General features: G+C 37.5%; 1 protein-coding gene across 4 annotated transcripts in view; it reads right to left on the reverse strand.

Annotated features, from left to right (window-relative positions):
• Nucleotides 1-12802, reverse strand: part of LOC149782288 (cationic amino acid transporter 2-like) — an 82030-nt gene that overhangs the window by 41288 nt on the left and 27940 nt on the right. For all 4 annotated transcript variants that reach the window (XM_089933668.1, XM_089933665.1, XM_089933666.1 and 1 more), the window contains exon 8: nucleotides 3621-3744. In XM_089933668.1, coding sequence (XP_089789794.1) covers nucleotides 3621-3744 — 124 coding nt within the window. The remainder of the gene's footprint in view (nucleotides 1-3620; nucleotides 3745-12802) is intronic.

Consider the following 12802-nt stretch of genomic DNA (forward strand, 5'->3'; position numbering starts at 1 on the left):
AAAAAAGGCTGTTTGAGAAAAAATATGCCCCAAAATATGCCCCAGGAACACTCCAAAATTGCACTATTTTTGCATCTTTGATTATAGATGATTTTTTAGAGGAAGGGAGAATGCACCTAAGCCAAACAAACAAACTCACTCCATGCATAGCTGCCTTGTTTCCATAAACAATAAACAGTCCTGAAAATCTTGAAAAGATTTAGTTGTACCAATAAATGATGCATATTGTGGGTGAGGAAAAGAATATTTCCCACATGATTATAAATGACTGCTACAACATCTAAAGCACTTGAAGATTTGTACAAATCCTTATCTCTGACATACATATACTGTCTTCACAACAGATTATCTTGTTCCAGCCCACATATATGGGAAAACTTAGAGTAACCTATCACTGTGCTGCTGTTGTTGTTGTTGTTGTTGTTGTGGGGTTTAACGCCATTTTTCAGCACGATAGGCTATACATGGCGGCCAGTATTAATGGTGGAGGAAGAACCCGGAAAACCCCGGAAAGAACCACCGACCCACGAGAAGCTACCGGCAGGCTTTCTCACATGCCCACATTGGCTGAATCTTAGACTCGAACCACCGCAGACAGAGGTGAGATGGCAGTGATCCGTAACGAAGAGCGCTTTAGACCACTCGGCCACTCGAGGCCCCCACTATGCTGCAAAACTTTTTTCAAAACTTCTCAAGTTCAAGTATTTTACTATGGTAAGGTCTGTAACAAGGAGACTGTGGAAGGGAATTGGCTCCAACAAGGTCCCAAATCCTTAAATGATTACAGTTCTTTAATAGTAAGTAAATCTATCATAACCAAACAAAAAAAGGGCAACATGACTAAGTATTCTAGTTACTCTGTGTGTGTGTGTGTGTTTATGTGTCTATATACATTGACAACACAAATAATTACCATGGCAATTCCAGCATAAAATACATAAAATCTGGCTTTATTAGAACATATATGATAATATAGATAACACCATAAATCTGGCTTAATTAGAACATTTGTTATAATACAGAAAACAACATTCAGTCTTGCTAGTAATTAGAAGGTACATGATAATACAGAAAACACCACACAATCTGGCTGAACATACATGATAATACAGAAACTAAGAGCACATTAACTTCCTTTATTTCCATAGTAACAATAAAAAAGCATATATGTCTGTATAAACAATTTAAAATCTAGAGCCTGGCTTTGTTTTTCTGACATTAAGTTGTTTCCTAATTTGGTGATTATTGTCAATATTAATATATTTACATCATTCTTTATTAGGTGATTGTCAATATTAATATGTTTACAACATTCCTTATTAGGTGATTATTGTCAATATTAATATATTTACAAAATTCCTTATTAGGTGATTGTCAGTATTAATATATTTACAACATTCCTTATTAGGTGATTATTGTCAATATTAATATATTTACATCATTCCTAGTTAGATGATTACTGTCAATATTAATATATTTACATCATTCTGATTCCCCCTACATGCTATTAGTCAATTATTTAAAAAGACATATTTATACAGTTTGCTGTTAAGTTTGCCTATTAATAGCAAACATCAAACTATGGATAGAATGGTACCAGAACAAAATTTTACTAATAATCATAAACACACGAAGAAAACAAGCAACCATGAAATTTTTTTAAAACAAAGCACATGTGTGCTATTTCCAAATTTTGTACTCGCATGCGAGAGGTCGTGGGTTTGATCCCCAGCCATGTCCTACCAAAGACTTACAAAATGGTACTAACACCTGCCTCACTTGGTGGTCAGCATTACAAGTTTAGTGTTAGGACTGGTCAGCCTGGTGTCAGGATAACGTGACTGGGTGGGACATCATGCTACATGTCTGCGGCATGATGCCCCAGTGCTAGACATCACTATAAACTGTCACACTGCAGACAATGTAGCATTATGACTGAAAAATTGTTAAAGCTATGTCAAAAATCAAAATCATATTCATACACATGCCAGATTTTGTACAGTGCTACATGTGTATCGCTATAATAGACTGAGGCAGATAATCAATCAAATATACAACTTTTTCGAGTTCGATATCATGGCACATTTGAATTAACTTTTCTTGTAATGATTTTCAAGGCCGTGGTGGTTCAGTGATTACCATATTGAACTCACAACCAAAAGGATTAGAGTTCAAGTCCTGCCATGGCATTAATCTGGATTGGCTGTTATGGCGTGTCAAATGGTAAAGCATTTAACAACCTAACTGTATTGATGTGCCATGAAACAACAAACTAAAACACAAATATCATTCTCATTGATTGCTAATGCAAATCACATCACCTTTTAAGTCCATACTGATTAATCTCAAACAGGATCACTTTTGCTCGACCCCACCAACCACATCAATAGTGACACCCAGACCTTTACATGACAACTGTTATTTACAAATCTTACAAAAGGTTTGAGTTTCATGCTTTAAAGTACTCATCCCATGAACTAGTCACTTCTGAAAAGTACTGTTCAATTTCAAATCCACTTGAACTTTTAAAAATATGAATTAAAAGAAATAAAATCAGTAACAAATTTAACTGAAACTATTAGTTAGGAAACAAAACAATCCAGGTTTTCTCATGGAGTATAAATCCATTCTTTCTGCCAGTTGTTGTGTGATACACAGTGACATGCTGGTATTATAGCTTTTAAGGCAAAGTAATAACCAAAAAGTCTGGATAAATCTGTATAAAGATTTTGTCTGATTCATTCAAATTTCATTGAGTGGTATCTGCAAAAGTTATTATGGGCTATTCCAGAAATGACTCGTCATTCATTATAACACAGTTCCTGTTCTGATGGTAAGTAAGGCCATCAATCCTTTATAATTAAGTGGCAGTAAAATTGTATGTACCATACACTTCATTATAAGGCCATCTCACTGTAAGACAGTACACTCCATGACTCCCATAAACAGCACTATAATCAACCCCTTATAATTAAGTGGCAGTAAAACTGTATGTACCATACACTTCATTATAAGGCCATCTCACTGTAAGACAGTACACTCCATGACTCCCATAAACAGCACTATAATGAGGGAGTATTTTATCATGTAAATCATTATAAGATAATCTCAATACAGGGCTTTATACTCCATGTCTCCCATAAACAGCATTATAATGAAGGAGTACCGCATAATATATTTTATTATAAGGCCATCTCACTATAAGGTATTGTACTCCATGATACCCATGGACCATGTAATAATGAGGTAGTACTGTAACAAATATAATTGCCTTTGGCAAGCAATGTCTTATCATACATTCACCAAACCTGTTGTGGTAGCAGAATCAAAGACAAGAAATCTCCAACCTGTAATGGCAATAGCATCAAAGCTAACAAATTACCAACCTGAAGTGTTAATAACATTAAAGCCAACAAATCACCAACCTGTTGTGGCAATAGCATTAAAGCCAACAAATCACCAACCTGTATTGGCAATAGCATCAAAGTCAACAAATCACCAACCTGTTGTGGCAATAGCATTAAAGCCAACAAATCACCAACCTGTATTGGCAATAGCATCAAAGTCAACAAATCACCAACCTGCAGTGGCAATAGCATCAAAGTCAACAAATTACTAACCTGTAGTGGCAATAGCATCAAAGCCAACAAATGCATAGAAACAAGTAGCAGCCCCTGAGACAACTCCTGAGAACCCAAATGGCATGAATCCACCATCTCCCATTGTCACATTGGCTGATTTCACCTGCAAATAGTTGCAAAACAAAAATATTTATAACCATCTGCAACTATATGTATAGTACACCTCCATTATAACACCATCCATGGAGTATTTTAACTTAAACTGAGATCAATCTTATAATGAAGTACCATACATAACATTTTACTGGTACATAATAAAATGAGATCCATGACCAAGCCTGCTTTCTAAAAGGAAATGTGTTATAATGAGGGGCACTACAGCAAGGGGACACTGTATAATTTTCATATCCTCTGATTATTAATACAACTCGTGCTATCACTCTGGGGATGTGCATTTGGTTTGATTAACTGAACCCTGTAGTGATGATATATATGTCCAAACAAAAAATATGTGCATTTCCAGTCGGCCAACAAACCCTGATTCACACTGCCAACCCAAGCAATTTTTCCCCCAATGCTTAAAAAAAAAAAAATCACTAAATTTTATATAATTTTTTATAAAACAAATGATCTGCCTCCCCTAATTTTAAAACCAGTGCAAATGGAAACACACACATCTTTTTGTTTGACCTAAGAAATGTTCATGATTGAATTACCAGAATCCGTAACATATGTCAGTGTGTGACTCGATTAACAACCTATATAACATGTGTCTAAGTTGGACTGGATTAACAACCTATAGAACATGTGTCTAAGTAGGACTGGATTAACAACCTACATAACATGTGTCTAAGTAGGACTGGATTAACAACCTATAACATAACATGTGTCTAAGCAGGACTGGATTAACAACCTACATAACATGTGTCTAAGCAGGACTGGATTAACAACCTATAACATAACATGTGTCTAAGCAGGACTGAATTAACAAGCTATATAACATGTGTCTAAGTTGGATTGGATTAACAACCTATATAACATGTGTCTAAGTTGGACTGGATTAACAAGCTATATAACATGTGTCTAATTTGGATTGGATTAATAACCTATATAACATGTGTCTAAGTAGGACTTGATTAACAAGCTATAATATAATATTTTGTTGTTGTTATTGTTGTAGGGTTTAGCGCCATTTCTCAGCACACGATAGGCTATACATGGCGGCCAGTATTAATGATGGAAGAAGAACCCGGGAAAACCCCGGAAAGAACCACCAACCCTCGAGAAGCTACTGGCAAGCTTTCTCACATATCCACAATGGCCGAATCCGAGACTCGAACCTACACAGACAGAGGTGAGATGGCAGTGATCCGTAACGGAGAGCGCTTTAGACCACTTGGCCACATGGGACCCCTAAAACAGGTGTCATAGCAGGACTGAATTAACAACCTATATAACATCATTATATGACTGAAACCCCCAAACTGTGAAAGAAAAATGACATTTTTCTTATTACTTTGTTCTTTCTTTTAAGTGTTTACTAAACATTTGATAAAGATTAGATACAAAAATTTATAATCATATTCTGTGAATAGATGCACTTGAAGTCTGACAGTAAATTAGAAGGGTGTCTCTATTTAAGATCCCTAATCAGGGTCTACTCTAGGATTTCTATTTAAGATCCCTAATCAGGGTTTTCTCTAGGACTTTTATTTAAGATCCCTAATCATGGTCTTCTCTAGGACTTTAAGATCCCTAATCAGGGTCTAATATAGTATTTCAATTTAGGACCCCTAATCATGGTCTTCTCTAGGACTTTGATTTAAGACCCCTAATCAGGGTCTACTCTAGGACTTTTATTTAATACCCATAATCAGGGTCTACTATAGGACTTCTATTTAAGACCTGTAATCAGGGTCTACTCTAGGGCTTCTATGTAATACACTGAATAAGGGTCTATTCTAGGACTTCAATTTAAGACCCCTAATTAGGGTCTACTCTAGGGCTTATATTTAAGACCCCTAATCAGGACTATTCTAGAACATGCTAATCTCTAAAAGACCACTAAAAACATCAACTGAATTTGTGCAATAGCCTTGATTACTTGCATTTAGTAAATACTCTTATGGACATTAGTCTATCCTGGTTGCCTGGAATCATGAGAATTCAATGTAAAGTCTAATACTGGTCTCCACATAAAGAGAAAGCGTCAGACTGAGTAGTAAAATATAAATAATGAAACAGGATAAAGCATTTGGTTAGCCTCAGATAATTAGGTTGTTTATGCCAGTCTTGCACAAAGAAGAACTGCTACATTAAATTTCCTGCTAGGTTAACTAACATAATCCAGTCTCACATAATCATGGCAGATAATCGTATTGGTTCCGTTAACATAAATAATAGAAAATACATTCCAAGAATGAAAATTACATGCCTTTTCAAGCTTTATCTATGGTGTTATCTGGTGATGAACCCTGCATATAAAAAATGCATTGAATGACAGATGTGGGAACTTCTTCCTAAGTGAGCAAATACAAAACTCTGATCATCCTCCCCCGACAACCTAATTGTCAATGATAACTGTATGATTTTTATCATGGCAAACACAGGAAAAAATGAAAGGAAACAACTGAAACACTTTTACCCTTCAAAAGTCCCACCATGAACTACAATGAAGAAAAATAGGTGAATTTTTCAGAAAGTCAAATTTAACCAAGTCTGTTAAATTGGGTGTACATCTAATTCCCATTCATAAAAATTATTTTAAAGTTTTGATGATTTACAATTTAAAACTGTTCAAATGCCTTCTCTCCTTATTTAGTAAATCCACCCCCGTTTTTTATATGGAGGAGGGGGGTATTTTCAGTTCTAGAGTAGACGCTGCCTAACATATCTTCTCTTCTCTAAGTGTACATGTACTTAAATGTGCACGAACTTTACCATTGTATAGTCCACATCACGACAAAAATAAAAACTTCAATCAGTGTCTGGAAGCTGAGCACAACATGTACAGGTGTAATTTTCCCACCCAAATATGTGTGCATTCAGTTGAACTGCAAAGGCCAATATTTGTATGGTACCTGCAAAGAGCTGTTTCTTTTCATGCCAAATTCATATACCCCAATGAGATCTCTTGTTTAAAATATGACATGTCAAGGTATGTTGACTGCTTTCTTACAATAAAGTTCCCTATCTGGACAAATCAAAGTCAAAGGTTGGTATTTTGTCATATTTCAATGGGATGGGGGAGGATATTTATTTAAGTAAAATATGATATGCACTTCTAGGACTGATAGATTCTTAATCAATAAATAGGATGGGGCAAGTGTACTAAAGGATGGAGCAAGTGTACTAAAGGATGGGGCAAGTGTACTAAAGGATAAGACAGGTGTACTAAAGGATGGGGCAAGTGTACTAAAGGATGAGACAAGTGTACTAAAGAATGGGGCAGGCATACTAAAGGATGGGGCAAGTGTACTAAAGATGCGGCAAGTGTACTAAAGAATCAGGCAAGTGTACTAAAGAATGGGGCAAGTGTACTAAAGGATGGGGCAAGTGTACTAAAGAAGAAAATTCTCAGGCATAAAAAGTATTTCCATACCTAATAAAACTGTACATTGAGTATTCTTTAAACATAGCACCACCAAGTATTAATAACTGCTGTCTCATGAGAGACTCAAATTCTTCAAATTTTCAAAGAGCATATATTGATAGAGTGCACAGACGGAAAGACTTTGAATGCTTGTTATTAATCTCTTCTGGGATTTTGACTCATGGTAATCTTTACCCTCACTGAAATCGCTCAGCAGGTTCCAAAGACATTGTTGGGAAGATTTGTGTACATTAAACCTGGTAATCATTGGAACAAATTTCAATGATGATATGAAAGCAGACATCAGAAAACCATAAGTTGCTGGATGAAACATTTTTTTCTCACATTTTATTTTAAATTGTCAACACCATTCTTACTTTCTAAATCCCAGACTGCTACAGTGATGAGTTATGTGGTACATACTGCTACAAATTGACAAATTTCCACAAAAATAGCCCAGCCCTTTGAAAACTCCCAGCTGCTTTATCACATTCATGGCTGGTGAATTCATTGCTTGGAGTATAGTTAAGTGAAAGTAGTATTTAAACATGCAGATTTGTATAAATTTAGTTTTAATAAATTTGTCCTATAGAGTCATCTAATAGTACAGTATGTATGTCCACTACTTTAACTAACTTGTACAGATATCACACAGTACATTATGTCCATTACTAGAATGAACCTAATCTACAGATATCACACAGCACACTATGTCCATTACTAGAATGAATCTAATATAGATATCACACAACACACTATGTCCATTACTAGAATGAACCTAATCTACAGATATCACATAGCACACTATGTCCATTACTAGAATGAACCTAATCTACAGATATCACACAGCACACTATGTCCATTACTAGAATGAACCTAATCTACAGATATCACACAGCACACTATGTCCATTACTAGAATGAACCTAATCTACAGATATCACACCGCACAGTATGTCCATTACTAGAATGAACCTAATCTACAGATTAGAGGCTGACCGAAACTAAATTTCTGGTTTCGGCCGAAAACGAAACCAGACTGAAAGTTATAAATTGACTTTCGGCCAAAACCGAAGCCAAAAGTTTAACTACACCTTCGGCCGAAACCGAAAGATAAACCGAAGTTGCCGAACACAAGATTTATTAAATAGGCCTGGGTCATGATGCAATGCTACACTAATTAAAAACAAATCTAGAAGTAATCATTCAGAGCCTGCAGTAAGAGGAATTCGCTAAATGTCAAATCTTTAGGTGTTACTTAGTAATTATATCCAAACAAACGAATGTTGTAGTTCAGAAACAACAGTTTTTCCACATTCTTGCCAAGCAGGTTGCTGCGTCGGTCTGCATACAACAGTCCTGCTGAACTAAACAGCTGTTCACTGGCCAAGCTTATCGGCGGCGCAGACAAGTATTTGCAAGCTGCGGCTTCCAGAAGTGGGTACTGACTGCAATGCCAGTACGCGTATACGTCCGTGGTCATTCTAGGCAGACACGGTTCCTTTAAGTAATTGATCAACTGCTGTTTGTACGGCGGTACAGCATCAGTTTGACTGTCAACATTTTGTGATGGTTCACATAAGCAGGTTGTCTGTCATGCGCAGCCCACAATTTAGCCCCCTCTTGAGCATCTGATTCAGAAGTCTCGCTGCTTTCAAGTCCTGGCTCAACGTTGTCAATTGTAGCTGTGGATGGTGCAGTCATATTGTTCATAGCGGATTCTTGGACTGAGCGTAGAAAGTCCAGAACCATTTTCTTTGCTGCCGCTGCCTCCTGCACATTGAAATATGTATCCTTGAAGCGTGGGTCAAGCAGCATCGCAGAAAGGATGGGTGCTGAGGAACTGATATCAGAGAATCGACGGGTCATTGCATCACGCAGTGCCGCTTTCATTTGCTTGAGGTCATGGTCTGCTGCTGTAGTGTTGAGCATGTTCTTCAAATTTGAGACAAGCGGTATTACAACAGAAATGCATGCATCATCAGCACAAAATCTCCTGCGTTGCAGTGTAAAATGGTTTAAGAATTTTAACAACTCTTCCAGCTAGTTCCCACTCTGTGATTGTGAGACTGTCAATTCCGCCACGCTGCATGCTGTACAGATTAATCGCCTTGCTCTGTTCAACCAGCTGCTCCAGCATAAGATATGTACTATCCCATCTAGTCTCAATGTCTTGCAGTAGGGAATGTTCTGGGGATTTAACCGTTTGCTGGTGTTCCACGAGATGACGGCATGCCTATTCACTATGCTTAAAGTGAGTAACAATCTTGCGAGCCTTCTTGACGACAGCTTCTACAGATGTCTGCATGAACAAGGCATCATGCAGAACCAACTGCAATGTGTGGGACATGCAGCCAATATCAGTGACGTCTGCGACTCTCATTGCCATTTTCATGTTGGCGGCATTGTCGTACACTCCAACGTGAATCTTCTCTGCGATCTCCCATTTCGTCATGGCTTCACCAATTTCCATCATGATCTTCTTCCAGCACCATCGCACTCAAGATAACTTTATGCCGCACAGCACCATGAATGAAATGACCCGTGAAGCTTAGTAAGGAACATGATTTTGTTGGATTGCTCCATCCATCTGTAGTAAACGATATCCAGGTGACCTCCTGCAACAGATTTTTCATGTGTTTCCCGACTTTCTCATATGTGGCAGGCATCAGCGTTGTTCGGTAGTATTTTTCGCTTTTTACCTTATAGCGATGAGCACTGAGTGGATCACCAATGTTCAGTCTTTTGAATGCCAAACCTTCAACAACTGAGTAGGGTAACATGTCAACAATGATCAAGTCCATGACGCACTTATCAATTCGCTGAACTGCAATGTGGTCATCAGGCCAGACCATTCTGCTCTCGACTATTGATGTCAAGGACATCTGCACAAAATTCGGTAATGCATGTTTAGTCGCTTTCTCTTCCATCATCATTTTTTTCGAGGCACACTCTGCTCCGTCGTTCATGGGCCTCTTGAGATACGTACCATGGAGCTCCTTGTGGCATCTGGCCAGACAGCCTTTCAAGCCTGAAACTGTCTGAAGTCTTGGTTTATTGCTGCCAAGTGATAACAGTTTGTTGCATTCTTTGCACTGTGCCTTGCTTTCATCAGAATCGATTTTTGTGAAGTAATCCCACACTGCATTTTTCGACATTCTTTGTGGTGATTAACTAATCCGTTTATTATTAACTTCAATTTTCTACTTCACACAGATTAATTCGCTACAGTTTAACTAACTGAAATTATCAATATTATTAGACTTCGAAATCTCTGTATTCAACACGCAAGTAGACTGAAATGCAACAGTGCCTAGAATTGCCTAGCACCGACTGACCGGCCGACAAGAAGAGTAATAGACGCAGCACTACCGTTGCATTCTGAAAGTTAAAATAGATCTTCAGCTGATGACCGAAAGTCAATATCAGTTTCGGCCGAAACCGAAAGCAAACCGAAAGCTAACTTTTTGGCTTCGGCCGAAACCGAAACTATGCCAAAAGAGGCAATTTGCCAACTTTCGTCGCCAAAACCGAAACCGAATTTCGGTCGGCCTCTACTACAGATATCACACAGCACAGTATGTCCATTTCTAGAATGAACCTAATCTACAGATATCACACAGCACACTATGTCCATTACTAGAATGAACCTAATCTACAGATATCACACAGCACACTATGTCCATTACTAGAATGAAGCTAATCTACTGATATCACACAGCACAGTATGTCCATTACTAGAATGAACCTAATATATATATCACACAGCATACAATGTCCATTACTAGAATGAACCTAATCTACAGATATCACACAGCACAGTAAGTCCATTACTAGAATGAACCTAATCTACAGATATCACACAGCACAGTAAGCCCATTATTAAAATGAACCTAATCTACAGATATCACACAGCACAGTAAGTCAGTTACTAGAATGAACCTAATATAAAGATATCACACAGCACAGTAAGCCCATGACTAGAATGAACCAAATCTACAGACATCACACAGCACAGTAAGTCCATCCTGTTCATCTCCTTGGAATTCACATACATTTTAGTCAGTCACAGCTATAGAATGACCAGTTTATCCTTATGATCTGATACAATCCATTATTTTAAATGTGACTAAAAGGGTTGACATCAGTTTAAATCACTCATATGTAGAAAGACAGTGTAGTACTAAGATTGTCTACGTGTCAGTAAATGACTCTAAGACAGGCTGCATGTCATGTAAATGACACTAAGACAGGCTATAAGTCATTTAAATGACACTAAGGCTGCATGTCTGGTAAATGACACTAAGACAGGCAACATTTCATGTAAATGACACTAAGACAGGCTGCATGTCATGTAAATGACTCTAAGTCAGGCTACATGTCATGTAAATGACTCTATGACAGGCTGCATATCATGCAAATGACACTAAGATATTCTACATTTCATGTAAATGACACTAAGACAGGCTGCATGTCATGCAAATGACACTAAGACAGGCTGCAGTCATGAAAATGACGCTAAGATAGTCTACATTTCATTTAAATGACACTAAGGGTGCATGTCATGTAAATGACACTAAGACAGGCTACAAGTCATTTAAATGACATTAAGGTTACATGTCATGTATATGACAGTAAGACATACTACATGTCATGCAAATGACACTAAGACAGGCTATATGTCATGCCAATGACACTAAGTCAGGTTTAATGTCATTAAATGACACTAATGTTACATGTCATGCTGTTGTTGTTGTAGGGTTTAACACCATTTTTCAGCACAGGATAGGCTATACATGGCAGCCAGTATAATTGGTGGAGGAAGAACCCTGGAAAACCAAGAGAAGAACCACCGACCCACGAGAAGCTACTGGCAGGCTTCCTCATGTACCAATGTTAGTCAAGCCAGAGACTCGACCTCATGCAGACAGAAGTGAGATGGCAGTGATCTGTAACGGTGAGCACTTTTGACCACTCGGCCACTCGGGGCCCCCTATATGTCATGAAAATCACACTAAGATGAATTACATGTCATGTAAATGACACAAAGACAGGTTATATGTCAATGCAAATAACACTAAGACAGTCAACATGTCATGCAAATGACACTAAGATAGACTACATGTCATGTAAATGACACTAACTTTTGAACAGAATTACTGAAGCTGATGCTGTAGAGGCAATTGTTGTTACAACTAAACAAACTACTCCCCATTTTTGCTGAGTAGTTATCATCATGTACAGTATGTTTTAATGGGGATTATTTCATCTTTTTTTTCCTCATTTCTTCAAAACAGACTCATTTGTTTATTGAAGGTCCCTTAATACCCATGAAATCAAATGGTCTACTCTTAAACTTGGTTGTGGCAGGAAATTATTTAATTCTCTGATACAGATTACGTTATATGATTGACAAAAGCACAAAGGAAACTGCATGCCTGCTGCAAAGTACAAGAAACACAATGACTAGGTCAACACCTATGTACTAGTTTTAGTTAAAACAATAATTTACTAAGTCTGAATGTCTCATCTGGTCATTTTACAATCAGTCAAAACAATCAGTAGTGTCTGACATGTACAGTATATATGACCTATTCCAGAGGTCTGATATAACATCATGGCTTTTCATT

This window comes from Sinohyriopsis cumingii, chromosome 15 (genome assembly GCF_028554795.1).
Source record: "Sinohyriopsis cumingii isolate HCF-2022 chromosome 15, ASM2855479v2, whole genome shotgun sequence".
In the NCBI taxonomy this organism is placed as follows: Eukaryota; Metazoa; Mollusca; class Bivalvia; order Unionida; family Unionidae; genus Sinohyriopsis; species Sinohyriopsis cumingii.